At 38.6% G+C, this 22,857-nt stretch overlaps 1 protein-coding gene across 6 annotated transcripts in view; it reads right to left on the bottom strand.

The window, feature by feature from the left end:
* Positions 1-22,857, bottom strand: part of LOC108977109 — a 115,694-nt gene that overhangs the window by 36,761 nt on the left and 56,076 nt on the right. For all 6 annotated transcript variants that reach the window (XM_018946624.1, XM_018946628.1, XM_018946626.1 and 3 more), the window contains exon 6: positions 111-202. In XM_018946624.1, coding sequence (XP_018802169.1) covers positions 111-202 — 92 coding nt within the window. The remainder of the gene's footprint in view (positions 1-110; positions 203-22,857) is intronic.

Here is a 22,857-nt window from a genome sequence, read left to right as displayed (position 1 = left end):
CGCTACTTGCAGTCGCTACCCTACCCTTCCACACATATTGTAATTTTTTTTTTTTTTGCATTTTTTATGCAAAATTTATGTACATTCAAATCAATGTAGATAAAACTGACCTCATTTGTATTCCAACGATGTCGCTGTGACGGGAAACTGTCAGCTCTTGGCAAGCTCTCCAAATTGTCTGGAAGTTTGATAGGTTCGCCATCTGTAAAGGAAATTAAAGTGAACGAAATGGAATGAGTTATTTGCGCTCAAAATGCAACGTTGTCAAATGACAGAGGGCCGTAGGGCCATAGACAAAATCAAACAGTAAACAAGAACTATAAAGAAAAACAACAATACAAACAACAAGCATTCACCCGAATTTGCAATAAAAAATCAATTTATTCCATACGAAATGCTTGCATTAAGCCACACTTAGGGGCACAACGAAGCAACGAACGCCGGCCGAACGTGAGGCACTCGCTTGGAAAATGCGCACATTAATGGCGCTGGACGCAGATTATTTCAATTTAACTATCGCTCAGCATTATTTCGGAGTGGGTTCCGAGGGTGCTTGAAATGCAAAACAGATGCTAAATAAATGACGGCGAAGCATCGTTATGGTTCTTTCTTCGTGAGATTTGCACAATGATTTCACTACATATCGCTGCCAAGAAGAAAGAGCAAAGTGCTTCACTAACTTGACACTGATCTCCCAAAAGGCCCGCCGTAAGTCATAAGTCAGGTGTAAATATTATGCATACGTGAGTATATTAAATTTGATTTATTGCTTGGAATATTAACTTTCACTTTGCGTTGGAACACACAGCTACACACATACACGTAAACATTAATATGCCATATGGCCGTTTCATTTATCATTTTTTGGCCGGGACTTGAACGGAGTCCACTCGCTCACTTTCCAATACGAATACTAAGAGGTGTGCAGAGGTATATTTTGTCCAAGAAAATAATATATCTGGACAAAGATGTGAGTTTTGCGATTAAGAGTGTAATTAGTAAACAAGTAACATAAACTTTTTAAATTCTTGTGTTAAGTTAAGGAAACTAGCAGCGACTAGACTGCCACTTGACTTATTTTTATTATTGTCATAACGCCCGAAAAATATGTGCATATATTATTGATTTATCTTTTGAATATTTCTTCGCATAAATTAATTTAATTAACAATGCAACATCTTCAATCGTGCCGAAATATTAAACAGCTACTATACTACTGTGGACAAAAAATATGTAGTAAATCTATTAATTTAAATTTAGGTCAAAAACCCACTTCAGAATGTTGAAGAAGGCCTTCGGTGATAATAGTTTGTCGCGAGCAAGTGCTTTTCAATTGATGCAAATTATTAAAAGAAGGTGAAAAGAAATTGGTGTTTAAGAATCAAAAGATCTTACCAGCATCGTTGGAATATCAGAAGGATCAGCGGAAACCATTTTAAAAGATCAAAGGTCTAAGAAAAATGAAAACCCGATTAGTTCCAAAATCACTCAATGTATTCGAAAACTAACGTTACGTTAACGTGAAACGCTAACTGCGAAACAATGCTTTCCAACTACCAGATTTCATGAAACGTATTATCACTGTGGAGCTATTGTAATCAAGGTGTAAAATCAATCATATAGGGTAAAGTCAGCCGGATGCTCGAAAATCCTGATATTAGTTATATAGGGGCTCGAACACGTTTTCACTCCAATTTATCTATTTTAGGCACAAAGATACACTGTTATGAATAAAACACAATCCCTTATTTACATTGAGATAACTCACATATTGGCCGATACATACGGTACAAAGTCATCAGGATGTTCGAAAATCTTTATATTAAGTATATAGGGAAGTATTGGTCCGATTCAATCCATTTTTGACATACAGACATATCATTATAAGAGAATAATTATCCTAATTAGAACCAAGTGGAATTTAAAATTATGCTATATGGGAAATAGGCGTGGTTGTTTTACGATTTCATCTGTTTTCATAATGTGATATAAGACATCGTTTGATCGGTTCCCGATATATGCTGTTTCATCAAAAATTTGGCGGTGTCACGCCCATGGTCCAGTTCTCCCAACACCTCCCATAAAACTCTCTCATATCATCTCGTTGATAAAATTTAATATCTGTGGATTATTTAGTTATCGATTTATCGCGCTTTTAGTAGTTTTTAAAAATACCGTTATATGGGGACTGAGCGAGGTTGTCATCCGATTTATTCATATCCGATTTAATCCATGATTTTAATCGTAATGATTATTTAGCACATAAAATTATACGGATTTTTTAGACGTGTGGTGGATGCATAAAAACGACCCTACTACCCTCTGCGACTCACTGTCGATGTGTTTGGCTTGATGTACTGATGGAACAAAATTCCTGTGCTATTAGCCAAGCTGATACATTCAAACACTTACTTCAAACGGTAGAATTGTTCACAGTACAGGCCCGAATTAAGTGTTTGGGCATAAGCAAGCTCATGGTAAATGGTTCTTTCCCAATCTCACAAGCACACAGTAAACAGGCCCTTGACCCAGCTTGGCCACCGTCTACGCCGGCTGGCCGTCGTAATTGGCCACCAGTCGCAATCCGTTTCAGAAATGGATCAATTTTGCAGGTAGAAATTCGATTCATAAGGTTTAATGCAAACACTATTCATATTTTCAGACACTTTGCTTATGTTTTCGCCTTAATCCAACTAAAACTATAAAATATGCCGTACGTTCTCTTTAGTAGACATATGAAGATCTTTGAGACGTACTCAAACAATACACCGGCAAGTATCTGTCCTGTCATTCTAACGCTTAGTGCTTTTCCTTATACAACGCGAGATGCAGATTACTACAGCCATCCATTCGAAAAATAATGAATTTCTTTTTACTAGTCCTAATGTTTTCAATCCCAAACAGGGTGAAGCCGATGCCAAGAATATTATAACGTGAACATATACAGCAACTACTTTTGTATGTATATATATTTATTCAGTTTTTTGTAAAAGCACAGTGCAAAATTTAATTTTAACTAAAACGTATTAAATGTGATTCAAAACACATCTCAAAAACTGCTTTCATTACGAAAATTCTTGTGTGTCACCAATCTTGGTACATTTTTTGATTGTAAAAACAAATGAGACAAGAAATTGGAGTCCTTAATGCTAAGTCACTAGGTTAATAATTACAAGTTGCATAAGTCGCTGCCATTACTAAGTAAGTATAAGAGTAGTTTTCAATTAGATTTCGTTATTGACAATTATTATGCATATGTGACTATAACTTCTTCGGATATTTATTGCCTTGAAATAACAAAAAAGACAATTTGTATCTAAAAATGGGTTTCACATTAATTCTAGCGCAATAAAATGCTACCATCAGCCCTAAATAGCCTTCAGCGTCACACCAAAACCATAATCATTTACAATTTTACGAGCTCTGCTGCGAGTTGACAACTTTAGCAGCACAAAGAACCAAATACCAAGCAATGAATAATTACGCCTTGCACTTAGTGCAGCCCCTTCCGCCATGCTTTCCACTTTACAACTCAACTACAAATAGTACAACAACACAGCAAAGTTTATTAAAATGTCAAACAACAAAAATAATAATCATTTATATCGAAATTAAGGCTCGTAGGTAGTAGGTAGGCAGCCAAGACTTGCAAGTTGCCACTAACTTGTGGCCAAGTGTAATTTAGTGGCAACTACTTATCGAAGCCGCCACGGCAGCGCGAATCGAGTCTTCGAATGCGATTTTATGTGCTTTTCCTTGTTGTCATTGTTGTTATTGTTACGCTGATGGCTCGTTAGTCAAACTAATATATCAAATCAATTTTTATGGTTGGCATTCATTGCGTTCTGTCCACACGCAGCGCGCTTTGGTCGAAGAAGCGAAAAGACGCAGGGACGAGCGGGTGCGGGGGAATGTATGGGAAAAAGTATAAATTTCAAAAACTGCACTTAAACTAAAAAATATAATTTATTTGCTTGCATAAACGCAGCCAGTACACACTTATGCAAGACTATATGTTTATATGTATGCATGTATGTAGTTATGTCTCTTTGATGACAAATTAATGTACATAGTTGTTAGTGTAACGCTCAGACGTGCGCCACAAGCGATTTCAATAAACAAGCAACCACCAAAGAAGCGTCGATAATCACCGCCAAGCAGCCAGGGCGTATACGTGATTTTTATTACCCAACACGGCAGACAAACAACCACAACAAATGAGAGTGCGTGCCCTCGCGCCTTCCACCGCAACCATTTGCCCCCACATTTGTGTGGTTGGCAGTGTGTTGATGCTTGTAAATAACTTCGTTTATTTATGAAGTTTTCCCATAAAAAACTGCCTGCCAACAGCAACAACAATTACATTAACAGCAACACAATAAACAAATCGCCAACAACTTTTCACAACGGCAATAATAGTTGCCGGTTGGCTTTTAATTTTATTACACGACTAATTTGTCATTTCCTCCAAAGGACCGATACGCTCACCAACGGGTGGGGGGTAAGCGATTGAGGGCATGCGGTTGGTGGTGTTAACACACCTCCGATTTGCGTTTGGTTAAATTGAAAGGACACGGACTTGTCATTTATACCGTCGTAAAACAAATAGAAGTAGCGATTTTTATATAAACAAATGTACCGTTATGCGTAACGCATACACCAATTGCCGCTTTGACATCTCTGACAGCAGGTAAGCGTTTTAAATGCTTAATGAAGTGCCACTCCGCTACCCATTTTTTGCTTTGGCTTGCTGACACTCGACGCTCGTGTTCGCGAAACAATGAGACATCATGACAAAACAGTCTCCGACTCATTGTTGCTGTTGCCAAACAATTTCGCTTTGAATGAGAGAACTTTTAACTTTTTAACTGGTGCTAAATATTTCATCAGCAATTGTGGTTTCTTTGTTTTCCTTCAATTTTTTCGGAACTTTGAACAGACTTGAACGTTTTTATCGCAAAACGAATTAAAAGCCCCAGTGAGAAATTAGTTAATAGCTGAAAAGTCTCAAATTAATTTTGATAACTCAATTATAATCATAACCCATAATATTACTTTACTGTCAACCGAAAATATGCTTTGAAACCCTGAACCGATGAAAAAGCTGCCTTTTTGTCGCTATTTCTGAATTTGGGTTCCCCCAAAACCAATACGACTGTGTAAACTGACATTGAGCAATACCAAAAGCTACGTTAGTATCGGGAAGGACCCTCCGAGCCGTTCGATACTAAGTAAGGTTTCAGACAAGACGACTCTTTACCTGGTGATACTTCGAACAGAGTAGGCAATTGAGAAGTAAAGTCCTCTCTCGACGAACAAAGACCAAACTCTACAAGTCGCTTATCGTTCCCGTCCGGGAGTAAGATGCAGAGGTATGAACGATTACAACGTTATGAGTCGACGTTACAAGTTTTCTAGGAAAAGGTTCTGCGAAAAATTTATGGGCCTTTCCGCATTGGCAATGGTTCAGTACCCGCCGGAGTAAGCAAAAAAAGAGAAAATCCTACATCCCGTTGGAAAGACCAGGTGGAGAAGGACCTTGGTTCTCCAATTGTCGCCAAACAGAAAATGGAAGAACGACTGGCACGCAGTTGTAAACTCGACTGTAACCGCGTAAGCGGTATCAACGCTATAAAAGAAGAAAATGTTTAATATTCGCCTAAACCCTGAGCCCTTTCTTATTTATTAACGAGCTTCGTGTCGAAGAGCTTGCATATTTATTAACAGAAGTTTACGCAGATTACAAGTTTAGACGAAACGTCGCCGCGTATTTCCTACAGGGCGTGTCCACGAAGCGCAGTACTTCGCGTGAACTTCAGTGCAAAAAACGACTCACCTCAGCAACAGCTCAAGCAAAAAGTAAACAATGTGCGAATACACGCGTCAACGTCGCAGACTGTCAATGGATAACGAAGTATTTTATTATTTCACAACTTAATATTGCAACTGTCTGCCAGGAGGAGCAACGCCAGTAGAGACGACGACTGTGTTGCAGAGGTTTGGTTTTTTATTAAACGCCACTGAAGGTGCACGGCTCCAGGCAACGAAATGTGAGAGTACAAAGTCAGCGGGGCAGAGATACCACCCGCGTGCCACAATGCTAAAACCTGCTTCCACACATTTATTCGACGGTTTTACACCTTAGCCATTAACTTGTTAAATGTGTGTGTAACTTCATCTCACTGACTCACCCTCTTTTGCCCATTCACGCATTATTTCTGTTTTTTGTGGAACAAGTGGTAATTTGACCGTGTTAATTGTGATAAATGTGCAGCACAGAAAAAAACAAGAAATTAACGGGAATGGTGAAAACCACAGAACAACGTAAAGAAGCTACATGGCAAAATAGTCGAAATCGCATAACTTCGGTTTAAAGTCATCCCTGTGGACACGAACATGAGCGAACATTCACAACACAAACGCTGCTTGCTAATACGAATGCGAGGCGAGCAAAAACCCCAAATGAACTATGAGTTGTGAGTTAAGCAGCAAGTGCCTTTAGCCCAAGCCCAGCTCCTGAGTTCGCCCGTCATAACTTTCGGACACGCAGCAAACATTTTTTTAACGACGCGCAGTTTGCCACTCGCAACATCACTTTAAATGCCACACACAATTTGTAAAAATGAGCTAATAAATTTGAATGCGAATTACTTGTACGAATACCGTGGGCTCGGGCTCACAGCCACGTCCACCGGCGGACCGCGTGGACTTGGCTGCACTTGTTTAAATCTTGATGTACTGCGACCACAGTTGTATTAACAAGAGCAAGCGGTGTTGGGCGTGGCCGAAATGACTCTCGGCAATGCAACAAACCGGAAACACCATAAAGTAAATCTTTTTATTTAAAGTTTTAAAACATAAAATTCGCGCAAAAGGCAGCGAGTGTGAAATTACTTTGTACTACTTCGCGCGCCGAGCTGCTAGTTGACAATTAAACAGTGCCGTTAAACTGTCTACAGCGCCCGAAACTATGCAACAATACTTTACACCACAGTCAAATCGTGCAACTAATAGAAAAATAAATAAATAACGGAGCTTAGTTGGAAAGCAGACCTAAAGAAATATCTAAATTTAAAGAGATTAGCACATTGTATAGTAAATAATACCAATTCATATAATATAAAGATTTAAATTAAAAAGTTGAAAAAGTAATAATTCAAAAAAAATTTGAATATCTTAAAATATAAAAGGAAAAAATTATAACACAACTTACATATACTATCTCAATGATCATTTGCACTTTAACGGAAGATCATTCGATTTATTTTGAATTGTAACTATTTCTATAACTATAAGTTATAGCGATGGGACCAATAAGCAATGCTATTGCTTATATTAAAGAAGGTATTTATACCAGCAGAGTAAAATGACGGCCGCAGTTACGCTCGAAGGTTCTATGCCCGCATTCATCGATAGGTCAATCTATGTAAGAATCAGAGATTCAGTAATTGTCACTATGGAAGGGCGGAACATCGATCGCTAACTGAAGCTTAAGCCTTAGAATAAGCGCGACCACTTTCGGACAGAGCGTTGTCGGACTTCTCTCAATCAAAAAATAAATAAAATATTATGATTGTAATTCGATAACAATGATTACCCTAAAAATACCGAAAATGTGGTTCGGAGATTTTTCAATTGCCCCCGAACGAAGAACGAAAAAAAATGTTACTTTTTATCTCATATGCAAGTCTCTTGTTGTGACGCACCCTTCACACGGCTACTTAAATACATACAAGTACATATGTGAATATAGCCACATTTATCACAGAGGCAACTAAGTTCACATCTACCAACTAATCAAACAAGTGATAAGCTTCTATTTAAATGTCTTACAGACATACCTAGTAGGCAGTAGCAGAGTTCTTGCTTCTTGGCTAGCCATTAGCATGTTCATACCAAAAGATTGTGTTTCCCTAGACCTTTTTCACAAGTGGCACGCTTTTTGCAGTTTACATTTCGTTTCTGGTTTTTGTAAACACTCGACAAGATACCGGACTGATAATGTGTGACGTTATGAATTTGTTGATGTTTTTGCTATTATCTTTCCGGTGGCCACAGAGGCTGCTAATTATCACAAAATGATAATAAAATAGTTGACGTTTGCTAGCAAATTTACTGCTATGCTTTGTATGTACATTATCACGTCAGTGCCTGTATGTAAAAGTGTAAATTTTTATATTCCATTTGGGAAAGAAATCAAGTTTTCTGTTTCTACAATATTTAATAACTTCTGGTTTTTGCTTGCTCTTCAGTTGAGATTGCAATTTGACAGATGTTAGCCTTGATTTATGTGTGATTTGTTTGTATTGCAGTATTACAGGTTTTTAAAAGCTTGTAAGTAAATTTGTATGTTTGTATCGTTTGTAGCAATTCTTGTAAGTCGTTTGTATTATTATGTCTACACTATGTCTCAGAGTACATCTGAGACTTCTGATGAGTTTTCTTGGCACGTAAGAGGATTTGCTTGGCTCGAGCGCAAAATTGTGCTCGTCTTTGCACTTGTCACGCCCATTTTATAGTTGTGTGCCTTACATAAAACGAAAGAACTTAAATTTTTCAAAATTTTTCAGACTTTGTGGTAATTCATTCATGTTCTTGAATATATTTTCATTTAGACTACTTAATTTATTGTATTTTGAATACAATGCAATCGAATACATATAGAGAAAACGACTAAGTCATCAATTTATATATGTTTTCCAAAACTTAACCCGAAACTACATAATGCATCGGGATCAGTGACTATTTCAGCAAAATCAAACATGAATCGAATTAATATACGGTTAGGTTCAGTCAAGTTAGATGACTGTTCCCTCGAGATGACGGGGGTATCACACTTAAGCTGCTATATGCAGTCCTCTAAGGACAGATGAAGCACTAAGCTGTTGACAAAGGGCCTTGCATCGGTAACGAATATGCTTAGACGCTTTATTTCTATTTCAGCTATTTCGCTTAGATGTCTAAAAGTATCAGATCGGAAGTGTTTTAGCCTGGCAAATGGAGGATATTCGTAAAGGAAGTGTTGAGATGATTCAGTATATTATTTCTCCAAGTAACTGATAACTTCATTTTACCGCAAGAATCCTTCTACTGAGGGCGAAAAGCTAGCTAGACCTCCTACGACAGTAGTTGAACACTTGCTTGAGTTGATCGCTGGCTGAGTTGATCTGAGGTCAAACCATCCAGTGGTGAAAAGCATAAAGCCAACGAAGCTCCGACCCGTTCCCATTTTGCAGTTAGTGAGATTGAAATAAAGGGCCTAGCAAATGCAACAGTCTAGCAGTTTCCTGCAGTTTTAGTCAGACATCTAAATGAGTCTAATAAGTGGTTACCCGATGCGATAGATAAGGTGACATACCCTCACTATTCTTGAGCGCACAGTCAGCGAGATCAGGGTTACTATCCCTCCCCTACTATCGGAATCAGTTAATCACCTGAAGGAAGTCGTGCTCCGGAGCAGTAGATCTAATGCTACCTCTAGGGCAGCCACTTCCACATGGAAGACGCTAGAGTGATCAGAAAGCCGAAAACTGAAGTAGATTGAATAGTTTTGAATAGTTGCCGACAGTGTATTCCTCCACGAACACTCCACGAAGGATAGATAACGCGTGATAATTGGGTACCCGATGGCAAATTTTATAACATACGATAACATCACCTTCCATGAAGACATAGCTGTTTTACTCAAAGCAAAATTGGCTGGCTTATAATTAGTACCCGAAGTTCTAAAAGATAAAGAAATGAAGGAAAAATCACTTCTCAAAATCAATATCGAAAGTAGCATTTAATTGAGTGAAACCTTGGATCAGGGAAAAAGTGAGAATCAAGCGGCTAAAGACTGGAGTCGCAGCTTCGTGTTTTTGACGGTTAGCAAGTGTGGAGAGTTATGTCTTCAGAGGTGTGGATCTCGTAAAAAACAGTTGCAGTTCAGGGGAAAAGCTACCAAAATACAACAATGCTATGACGGCACTCACATTCAAAGTAGAATAGTAGTGCTCACATATACAGATATGTATGTGTGAGTATGTATTGGTATATGCCATTTATCTAAAATTACTTACATGGCTTTCCCTATTGTTTACGACTGAAACATATATCACATCCAAAATTAAGTAAAGCAAACACACATTTGAACTGCATACTATATATATACATATAATATAAGTATATATTATAAATAACTACGTACACACTCAAACAACAAAATTGTATTTTGGTAAACTCGTAAGTCTGAGAAGAAAAATGGCAAAACACTTTGCAAGGCGTAAAAGCGTCGACGGTTATTTGCCTTTTAAAAGACACACCAAAGACAAATGTGGATTTGGTTATATTTATTGCCAAAAAATTGCAAAGAACACAATTTACTCGGAACAAACAGTTATTTCGAGTGGGGACACTCTGAGGACAGAAGGCATATGGAGAAAGCTACAATGGAATTGGCTCATACTCTTCGGAACTTTTTTGAAAGATAAATGGAGAGTCATGCTGTGAAGGTTTGGTAAAGTATGCAACTACGTTTTTAGTTTTAATAAATTTGTTTAAATAATATGAAGTTTTACCAAACACTAATATCTCAATGGCTGCTCAAAGTAAACCTTTATTTGAATTGTTATAAAATATTTTTGTACTCTTGGGACTCACCAGATAAAACTAAAGATTTCCAGCACCTTCTAATAAATATATTGGGAATATACATAACTATATTCGTGGGGCTGGTCAAGAGATGGCGTAACTTGATTCCTTTCCATTGCTCCAATACATTCGTTAGAAAGCTTCTGGCCTCGCGCCTCATTTACAGAATATGTCATGATTTGACCATAAATTTACTTTAATATGAACAAAATCGACGTATAAAGCTCTCACTGAAATACGCTTTACTTCAGAACAGTGTCAAAAACAAGCTTGACTCAGTCTTTGCCTCTTCTGGGATGGAATTCACATGGATTTCTGGTTAAGCTGATAATATGATCTCCGACAAAATTGTTCAGATCGGATTACTATAGCGTATAGCTTCCATACAAACAAAAAATGCACCTGTGAGGGGTATATTAGGTGCAACCGAAGTTAACGTTTTTTACTGTTATTTTTTTTTTTCCAATGCCTGTTAGCGAAATCTGATATCGTCATTTGTTACCTAAAAAATTTTCTGACTGATTTTCGCTGTGCATTTATTCTTCTTCAAATCTACTTTCTTTGTGAATTGCCGGCTACATAAGTTGTCTTCTGTTTCCTTTTTCCATTTCGGCACCAGCAATAATTAGTGCCATATTTTGTATCCGTTGTTGCCCCATGTAGAAACTATACCAAAACAATAATTAGCCAAGGAAAAACGCTTCTACGGAATTTAAAGGTACAAAAGGCCACGGAAGAGGTCAACCTCGGGAGAATAATTGTACAAATGTGCTGCACAACATGAAATTTTTTTTGCTAGTGAGGTCTATAGGAAAAGTTTAGAGTGTTTCAGCAATCCAGTCTTCTATATAGCAATAGAAATTTAAATTTGAATTTAAAATCTGATTCTAAACAACTTGGAACAAATAAGAAGACAGAAATATATAAAGGAAAAGTACATCTGTTATATTTTTTTTTTTTTTTTTTTTTTTTTTGCAAATCTGAGCATAAAAATACTTTAAACAAATTCGGACTCTCCTTTGGCCTGTTAAATATTACATTATCTTCAGCTCTCAGCTTACTTGCGAATTGAGCTCCGCAACGTCGCATTTCCTGCAGGGTAACTAAGAATGCAAATGCTTATGTCGAAAGCCAAGAATAGTTATGAATTAAATCAAAGAAAACAAAAAGAATGCCAAAGGATTAATGAATTCCCACAAAGCACAGGTAACTTTGCAGAAAGAGAAATGACATAAATTTTTTATGAAATACAATGGAAGACAAAAGACACTGAAGAAAAAAATTAAATAACAATGAAAAGTATAAATAGCGAGGCCAAAAGTGGGGCCAAAATAAGAGAAGTGAAAGCCAGTGGCGAAACCACCTTAAACACAATACCGGCGCTGACTAGCGGCTGCCCTACCCTACTCGCTGAGTATCGCAATGCAATTATGCAACTCCACAACATGTTTTATTCGCCAATTCACATTCTATGAGACATTCATTTTCATTTCTCACACTGACTTCAATGACATTTGAAGCGTTGACGAGCCTGTCATTTGTAGAGCACGATGTGCAGAGGATTCACAAATATACTTCACAATCAGAATATGTAGCTGAGAGAGCAGGAATATCGTACGTCTAGCAACAAGCCGCCTTAGTAAATTCAAAACTTGAAATATTCGAAATGGGCCCATTAAGGTCTGCCACACGGATGTTGAGGAATGAATGAAATAAACTGAAATTTACTTAATGCATTTTTTGAAGTTTTCCCAGCACCGCAAAGTGAAGAGAAACGACGACTGCCTGCCAAGTCAACTAAACGGCTGTAAGAGCGAAGGAAATGCATATGAGGACTGAATGATGATGACACCATAAATATAGCGCGCGAGTCTAGAGCTGGAAATGTCTTGCTGGCGAAGGACGCAGAGAAGTATGGTCAAATTATATTTTGCTTTACCGTTATTATTGCTGCCTGTTGCCTCTCATCGGCGCACTTATGCATATGAGCCATTTAAGCGGAGCGTGGTATGCGAGTCGGAAACATATGTCGGAGAAGTATAAAAATTATATTAATATGCAGCCGCTGTTCACTTTTACCACTCCGCATTTAGATTCTGTGGCTCCAATCATAACTTCACTATTTTTGTACTTTTTCAAATGTTATTTTCATTTTTTACTGCTCCGGCACATGCAAAGGTGTCTTCACTTTGCAATATGAGGTCGAGAGATTTGTAATTTATAAAAGTTTCACTTTTTTTGGAGATTTTTTTTCATAGATTTTTTGACCATTTTCACATTTTTTTAAGTTGGCATGTCAGCCCTTTGTGCTTGTGGCTGAAGACTCGCGTAAAAGCGCCGCAAAATCTCGCCTTGACCATTACGGTAACGTAAGAAGAAAAAAATCAAACATACGAGCATGCACTCGAGTCGAGCGGTAAGTATGAAGGAAGCGCGAAAGTATGTATTGAGAACCTTCATTTTAATTCTATTTACATTTCTCCATTTCATTCCACATTTTTGCTAAGCTTTTTTTTCATATTTCACTTTTATGGCAGCTCACTAGTGACGAGGTATAATTTGTTTTAATGCTGGTATTTATCATTTCGCGCGCATATAATTTTCATTATTTAATATTCCGCTTTAGTTTGCCCTTTTGTGGGGGGAAATATTTTCAAACTCCTTTTTTTTTCAAAATTCGTATATCTGTTGTATTCTAAGCATGTAAATACAGTATAAATTTCCGGTAAATGAAATAGAGCGGGCTTGATTTAAAAAAAAGCGTATTATTTTATTATTAAAATTCCAATCAGAAATTAATAGAGTCCACTAGTCACAAATATGCTTACCTCAGTATTAAAAAAAAATTGAAGTAAAGCGGATCTAGGAAGCGACTACTATTTCCAACAAGGTAACGACCCGGACCATACCGCACACAAAGTTAAGCTTTGGTGACTCTACAACGTTCCCAAGCAGCTTCGAACACCACCGCAATCGCCTGAGTTGAGTCCCATGGAACACCTGTGTGATTTATTGGAAGGAAAAATCGTCCAACGCATATATACCTCGAAAGCTATGATTAAGTATGTACTGCAGTAGGAATGGAATAAAATCTCTTCGACAGAAATCTCAAAGCTTGATATATAACTTCCTTTTAAATGTTAAGAGCAGAAAGAAACTGATGGAACTTAAATTGTGTTATATGGGAAGTAGACGTGGTTGCAGTCCGATTTCGCTAATTTACATAGGAATGTTAGAAGAATGTGTGACATATTTTGTTGAAATAGATCAGGCTGGTCCCAAGATTATTATTTTAGTAGCTTTTGACAGTACCGTTATATGTGGAGTAGACCCATGGGGACCCAGTTTCATTACAATATTTCAATTTTTACTTAAGTTACAGCTTGCAGAGGCAGACGGACGGATGAACTCACAGACAGGCATGCGAATTTGGATTCTTCTCGTCATCCTAATCATTTATATATTCAAGTATACAAACATATCTTCCAAGCCCCAGACAGCGGTTATAAGGGCTTCAAGCAGAGATGACCGGCATTTACTAGCTGATTGATGTTGTGGTTATACTTGAATGTAGTTCCAGAGATTCTTATTTGAACTGATAAATATAAAGAGTGTTAGTTATACCTATTAAAGCCAGCGGATTTTCCCCTCAACCTCACCACACTATAAAATAATGAACTAGTAGAACGATTCGACGAAGAGCAGCTCACTTGGCGTTTAAATGCTGCTGAATGGGCTGAATGAAGTTTAATTGCTTCTGAATGGAGTGCCGATCAGCTCATTAATCTAAACTGAATACAAATATTTATCTAACAAATTAATATGGTCGTCGCACGGAAATTATAATATTGTAATAACAACCAAATTGTTTACCACTGAATGGTCAACGCTATGCAATGACAAAAACAACGACATTGTTACAGCAGACGCGCTTAGCACCTCTAACGCCAGCGCCGATAAGCCAAATAAATAACGCCAACGAGCCGATTACACACGATACCCTTCACCTTACCCAACCGCACCGCCTGCAGTCACTTGATAGACCTTGTGGGCCAAAGCCAATGCCCAATACCCCCAGGTGAGCAACTCACCTGCAAACAAAATTCCTGCGATGTTAAAAGTGCAAAACAACAACAACAGCAGCAAAAACAAATCGATTCAATGGGCATGCCATTTGTTTGAATCAGCGTGACTTTGGTATGACTTTTGCCCCCGAAAGCGATTGCTCGCCACCAGAACATACATACATGAATATGGCAACCAATAGCAACAACAACAGCGGCCAAGTTCAAAAATGTGGCAGCAAGGCGCACTCCATGCAATTGCAACATAACAGCTCGTATACAATGCAACGGACTAATAAATCTATTTTAGATTCACCTAATCGAACAGAACGCACTCACACACACACACGCACACGCACATGAATGGACTGGCCCTCGCACGCATGCATTTGCAAACTAATTGTTCGAATGGCTCGATTGGACAACGCCATATTAATCCAAATTACCATCAAAGTGATTTAATTGCTCGGAATTGCCAGCCGCCCAGCAATCGGAGCGGCCGTGTACCTGCCGGCCACACCACACACACATACCACATACGAGTACAACCCGATACATAGTGGTGCGCCTCTAGCAGTCTGCTGACCTGCATCAACTCGTCGGCTAACCACCCCGGCAAGCAGCCAGTCGACCACCGAACACACCTTACACAGGTCACTGCGGCGCTCAATTGTTAGTTCGGTTTCAGTGCGTTTAGTTGTGTTCCATTTCCACTGAATGGCAGCCCAACCAAATGGTCAGCTGAGGCCGCAAATCATTGTAAGATTCATGAAGACAACACAGCTCGCTGCTGCTCCCGCTGCCGCTCGGCTGACTCAACTTGTTTATACAAGACGGCGCGCAGTCACGCAGCAGAAGCTGTCCGTAGAGCAACAAAAATTTATGTATACTTTTGCTAAAAGAGAGCAATCAATCAGGATTGATAGAGCAAAATGCAAAACACGCATTCATACACACCTGGAGATTACCGACATTAAGAGGTTTGTGAAGAAGTGAACGATAGGCCAACAAGTTACAATAACAAAATCAGCAACTTTTCTCCATTGCCAACTTGAGGAAGAGTACATTATGAGGTCAATGCATTGTAGGGGAACAATTACTTCAAATACTAATTGGAAAAAGTATTTGCGAAGTGGAATATCTACATGCAGAGGAATCAAGTGAGAAGCGTATTTTATTATTTTTTTTACTGAGTGTCACTTAGGTTATGATCTAAACGAGATAGTTAAAAAAACAACACTTTTACTACTGAAGGAAAAAAAATAGTAAAACTTTTCAATTTAAATTTCGCGCGAAAACTATTTGTCGGATTGGATTTTTATATTTTTCTAGATTGGTATGACTGTCAGTGACATCTTTACCAAAAAAAAAAAAAATAATTATTGTTTAGCATACGCTTGACTTTCCGAAATACATACATAAAGCGCATGCGGCGATTTTTACGATACGTGAAATTATTCAACACGGAAGTTGTATTAAATTTTGTGTGCGGAATCAAATTCCTGTCGCCGAATCGCTCAGAATGATAAAAAAAAGACCTTCGGTATTAATTGTTTGTCACGAACAAATGTTTTTGATTGATACAAATTATTCAAAAAGGGACGAGAACGCGTTGACGACGAATCACGTCCAGGACGGTAATTAACGTCAACTGATCATCAACAACAAATAAAGGAAATAGTGTTTGAGAATCGACCATTAACAGCCAGAGATCTTAACGGAAGGATGTGTGAAAAATATTTTTAAAGATCTGTTGGGCCTAAGAAAAGAATAATTGGTTCCAAAATCACTCAATTTTTTTGAAAAACGGCGTCCATTACGCCAGTGAAATAATCCTTTCCGACTACCAGGATCTCACGAAACGTATCATTACTGGCGATGAGTCTTGGATCTGAGCTTACAACACAGGAAACCGACGATCATTTGAATATAGTGGCAAAGGTGAGTCGAAGACGAAAAAATCACGTGAAATCAGGTAAAAAATCAAGGTTATGTTGATAGTTTTCTTCGATTACCGAATTCTTTTTCAAGAATTTCTACTAACAGCTATGCTCTGTGCCAAATTGCTATTTTATATCTTAATTTAGTGTTTAGTTATGACACTTTATACGTTTTCAGTTATAGGCAATTTGAGGGTTTAGCAACGGGCGCCCATCTACGATCTCGATTTTTTTTTTTTTTTTTTTTTTTTTTTTTTTTTTTTTTTTTTTTTTTTTTTTTTTTTTTTTTTTTTTTTTTTTTTTTTTTTTTTTTTTTTTGCCACAAGCTCGTACCAAGTTTCATCAAGATATCTCAATTTTTACTAAAGTTACAGCTTGTACGATGGGACAGACAGTCAATTTCAACTTTTCTCGTCGTCCTGATCATGATATGTAATATATAACCCTATATCTCTCTAGCTTACTTTTAGGTGATACATACAACCGTTAGGTAAAAAAAACTATAATACTCTGATATATAAGAAATCGGAACTGCAAACTCCTTTTTTACACCACGATGAGGCACCGTCGTTTTTTGGCCAAATTTTCAACCAATATCGTGCCGCAACCACCGTATTCGTTTAATTTAGTCCCGTGCGGCTGCTGGCTATTCAGCAAACACAAACGAGCGCTCCAGGTTAACCGTTTTGAGTCAATTGAAGACATTAAACGTGAATGGCTACGCACATTGAAGGATATACCGGTTCGCTTGCGAACAATCCACTATATTTCCGATTCATATCAGTTTCATGACCCAAAAATTGTTCGGTAGTGGTGCGTTCAGTCAGTTTTAGGATAAATTTGGTTTCCACTCGGATCCAAATTCTTCAAAATAATTAAATTCGTAAAAGTCAACTCTAGTCAGATTAGTTTGGAAATGAAATCTGACTAATAATAATTTTTAATCAACTCTATAAACTTTCACAACCATATATTTAGATTTAATATTTGCTAGAATTCAGCTTCTTCTTCCTAATTGGCGTAGACACCACTTACGCGATTATAGCCGAGTTTTCGCTAAGTGGCGCCAATTGGAAATTCCATTTTCGTCCATTCGGACCTAGCCAGCGTAGCCGCTGTCTTTCAATTCGCTGAACTATGTCAATGTCGTCATATATCTCGTATAGCTCATCGTTCCATCGAATGCGATATTCGCCGTGGCCAACGCGCAAAGGATCATAAATCTTTCGCAGAACCTTTCTCTCGAAAACTCGCAACGTCGACTCATCAGTTGTTGTCATCGCCCATACCTATGCTCCATATAGCAGGACGGGAATTATGAGTGATTTATAGAGTTTGGTTTTTGTTCGAGAGAGATGACTTTGTTTCTCAATTGCCTACTCAATCCGAAGTAGCATCTGGCAAGATTCATCGTGCGTTGGATTTTCAGGCTGACATTGCTGGTAGTTCCAAGATAGACGAAATTATCTACGACTTCAAAGTTATGATTGTCAACAGTGACGTGAGTGCCAAGTCGCGAGTGCGACGACTGTTTGTTTGATGACAGGAGATATTTCGCCTTGCCATCGTTCACTGCCAAACCCATTTGCTTCGCCTCCTTGCCCAGTCTGGAGAAAGCATTACTGACTGCGCGGGTGTTGAGGTCGATGATATCAATATCGGCCCCCGCCGCTTTGTTGTTCTTCAGGCGTGTAATTGCTATTCGAACTTCATCATGGTCGGGCAATGGAACGTCTGCTCTATTGTCATCGATTGGGGAAATCGGGTTTAAGTATGCTCTGGGCATCGGTGACTGGATCACCTTTGGGGGTTCTACAGGAGTATGCTCCGGTCTTGACACTTTCTGTAAGCCGCCGCATTTTTTCGTAGAATTTTGAGCATTACCCCTGTCGGCCAGCTTATCAATCTCTTCGTACTCACGCATTTCGGCATCTTTCTTTTTCTGTCTGAAAATATGTCTCGCTTCCTTCTTCAACTCTCGGTATCTATCCCATCCCGCACGTGTTGTGCTCGATCGTACCGTTGCGAGGTAGGCAGCCTGTTTTCTCTCCGCTGAACACGGCACTCCTCGTCATACCAGCTGTTCTTTTGCACTTTCCGAAAACCAATGGTTTCGGTTGCAGCTGTACGTAAGAAGTTTGAAATGCCGTCCCACAGTTCCCTTATACCGAGTGTTCTCAGAGAGCAGGAGTGCAAGCCGAGTAGAAAATCGTTCGACTGTCTATTGTGATTGCAGCTTCTCGACGTCGAACCTTCGACAGGTAGTAATCTAGTACTACAGATAACCATATTTCGGGCCCCGGTGAAATCGATCAGCCTCAACCCATTTAGGGATGTTTCCTCGTGGAGGCTGAATTTACCGACCGTAGTGCCAAAGATACCTTCTTTTTCCAGTCCAGTTTCTTTTCTAAAGTCGCCAAGAACGATTTTGACATCGTGGCGGGGGCAGCTCTTATAAGTGCGCTCCAAGCACTCATAAAAGGCATCTTTGGTCACATCGTCCTTCTCTTCCGTGGTTGCGTGGGCGCAAATCAGCGATATGTTGAAGAATCTCGCTTTGATGCGAATTGTGGCTGGACGTTCATCCACCGGAGTGAATGATAGTACTCAGCGAGGGAGTCTCTCTCCCACCACGAATCCCACACCAAACTTGCGCTCCTTTATATGGCCACTGTAGTAAATGCCAGAAGGACCTACTCGTCTCTGTCCTTGTCCCATCCATCGCATATCTTGGACGGCGGTGATGTCAGCCTTCACTCATCAACCAGCTGAGCAGCGGCACCTTCCCAATGAAGGGTCCGGACGTTCCAGGTGTATGCCCTCAAATCGTAGTCCTTAATTCGTTTGCCTTGGCCGTCATCAAAAGGGCGGTCTCGCATCAATTGTTTGTTGTTCTTTTTCATTGGGTGCATATTTTACGTAGCCAGTCCCAAACCCAGCGCACAACCCTATGCAAGGGATGTTTCGCCTTCTCATTTTAGCTCGGCTTCTAACGGATGTTCTTGGCGTACCCAGAGAATACTTGGTCAAAGACCGGAAATTGTAAGCTGCGTGAGCCATATGTAAAAGAATCGTTTCTAGCCACTCCCAGGTGAATGGCGATCAGAAAACTTTCCTCACGTGCGTGAACTTCTACACATGACTCCATCCTTTACAAAACTTTACGATTTAATTTTAGTAAACATAGCAACATTAATTTCTTACATGGTAAGGCAAAGGTTAGGATATACCGACTAGCTATCACCCCATGCATTGTATTGCCAATTTAATATGAGCTTAATTTTTCGTCACAAAGGACGTCCACGTTTAACAGGGATTTTTTTATCCAACTTTAATACTAAATCTGGTCACTTGAAGAGCGAAGCTCCTAAACATCGAAGAGGCATCCTAGGTAAGGCCCGACGAGAGCAGTGGAGGTGGGTTTGGAGCTGCAATCTCACCATTTCAAAAAAAATTTGTTTTGAGAAACACGTATATGTTTGAACTTTTAAACTCAAACTATGTTCCTGCATAAGAGGTGTTCCAGCACTTCTCCCATGTCAACTTCTGAATTCTGTATTCTAAACACAAGTTCATAAAATCTTCTATTACTTGACAGCAGCTAACGTCAACAATCTTTGGTAATCCTTACAACAATAATAAGGACGAAAGCTGTTGATTTCCGTTGCATTCATAAATTCAAAATTATGTAAAATCGCCACGTCACTTGTATTACGGATGTCACTAAAGTGGAAAATAAAAATGAAATTACGATAGGCTCATGCATTTTTCAATCCATCACAAAATATTCCACATCTCCACTCAAATGCCACGAGTAGCCACTCATGTGAGGCAGCAATAAAAGCGAAAATTCATAGATTAAAATATAAGGCGCCGTTAGCCAAGTCCTAAAAAGGCACTGGGACATTCACAAATAGGAAAATGGAAAGAACGCAGCCAACCAACGAATAAGCAATATTTATTGAGTACGTGATCTTTGACAAGTCCTTATGTGACCATTTTGAATTTTTTATTGGACACACGAGACATAGCCCAGAAAGTAGAGAAATGAAACAAAAATAAAAGGAGGTTTTTCCAAATGAAAAGCATATGTGTACATGTGAGTGTATGGGCAAGTGGACGACACAAATTCAAGCACAAATCCACCGAAACAAGCGATTTGGCGCTGAACGACGACAAAGGACATTCGCTCGCCGATTTAACCACAATGAGCATATACAAATTGGTAACTTGCGAAAGTTTTCACCCAAATGGCAGACTATTCAAAAGTAAATCAGCCAACTGCTGAGTGGAGCATGCCTGTGTCAAGGTAATTTTTGAAGAGTTAGTGCCACAAACTGAAGACTTATTAATAGAAGATTTCTTGTCAACTATTACGATAGCGGCGATTTTGCTGACTTCCTTCACTTTTTGCCATTCCGTTATTTCTTCATTTTTTGTTGCTGCTGTGACCACTGGGGAAATATGTGTAGCTGTATATGGCTGCCATATTTGACACTTCAGCGTATCGCCTTCAAGAAAATCGTAAAATCATTTTGGACAAATGTTGAGCTGCAAGGAGTATGATTTTCGCAGTAGAAAAATTACAACATTAATTTTTAATTAATACTTCGTGTGAAATATGAGAACCGTCATCGCCCAAAGGACACTGTGCCCGTGATAAATTGGCATTAAATTGGAAGAAAACGACGAGTATGAACAGAAATTACAAAAATATGAAATGAGTAAATGAATTAGTTAGGAAGACAAATCATAATAAGATTAAGGTCATAACGAAGATAAAAAATGGCAAAATAATTAGACGTAGTAGAGAAAGAGAGCTCATTGCTATACTGCACGGTATCTGAAGACCTTGTCCTATTGAGTGCAAAACGCTTACGTAGCTGGATGTTGCAAAACTTCGAGACCTTCAAAATACCCACTTGTTCCAAATTGACCTCCTCTTTTGAGTAAAATCTTTTTCTAGCGAGCCACTCACCAATTTAGATAACTTTTCGATAGTACTGTAATTGTGGGATGATTTATATATTCGTTATAAGGTTGGCATATGTTGCAAATATTATGCAAAAAGTATAGACAGGATAAAACACTTATGTACCATAGGACAGAAAAGTTTTAAAAAAGCTCTCAGTTGGAAAAAGGAAAGGAAAAGACAGCATTGTCGAGTTTTACAGCGAATATTAATTAATAGCGAATGGTTTCATAAACGAAAAATATTGAGGTTAGAAGGCGTAAAAAGTAGTTATATTAAGTAAATTATATCTGTGGAACGAATATTTATATCAATTATGTATTTATGTAGAAAAACGGCAAAACATTGAGGAAGGAAGATTGTATTAAAAAAATTGCAAGAAAAGGGTCACACACAAAGAGAAATTGGAAACATATTGAATATGTCTCCAAAATGTGTGTTATTGCCTTAAAATTTCCGAAAACGGATTGAAATATAGGCCAACCACGAAAACTTACTGCGGAAGTCGATCAAAATATTGGAAGATTGTCGGTGCGCTAAATATTTTTGACACATTGCCCGGAAAGGTGCTAAAACAGAGGAATCGTATTCAGGTTGCAAAACAACACATTAGTTGGCAATATAATTGTTAGGGGCAGTTTCTTATAGTGTGATGTCGGACCTATTTTTTGAATATAGGAAAACGTAGGCCGCTATGCGCGAGGTGTGATCAAAAAGTATCGCGAATTTCGAATTTCAAATTTTTTGTGGCGTTATGTTGGCACTCATATCTCTCACTTATGCCGACAAATTCGGCCATTTTGAATGTTCATTTAATTGTTGACAGCTGCTTTGCTTGCACGTGTTTTGGATCGTCTTCGATTTTTACCTATTCAAAAAAAATGGATCAAAGAACCTGTATCAAATTTTGTGTGAAAAACGAAATTAAGTTCGCGGATGCATTCCGAATGTTGACTGTGGCATAATGAGAAGCTACCTTGGACCGAAGCAACGTTTATCGGTGGTACAAAATGTTCTCAGAAGGCCGAGAAGATGAGACAAAAATTGGCTTTTGCACCGCGATAACGCCCCTGCTTACACATCGTTGCTGTGCGCAACTTTTTGGCCAAAAACAACACACTAATGATGCCGCAGCYACCGTATTVYYCAGATCTGGCCCCCTGTGACTTTTTCTTGTTCCCTAAACTGAAGAGGCCCATGAAAGGACGACGTTACGCTTCTCTTGACGAGATAAAGACGGCATCGAAGG

This window comes from Bactrocera latifrons, unplaced genomic scaffold, assembly GCF_001853355.1.
Source record: "Bactrocera latifrons isolate USDA-ARS-PBARC rearing strain unplaced genomic scaffold, ASM185335v1 scaffold_84, whole genome shotgun sequence".
Taxonomy (NCBI): Eukaryota; Metazoa; Arthropoda; class Insecta; order Diptera; family Tephritidae; genus Bactrocera; species Bactrocera latifrons.
The sequence above is the reverse complement of the archived record's forward strand: the minus strand, read 5'-3'. Positions and strand labels throughout refer to the sequence as shown.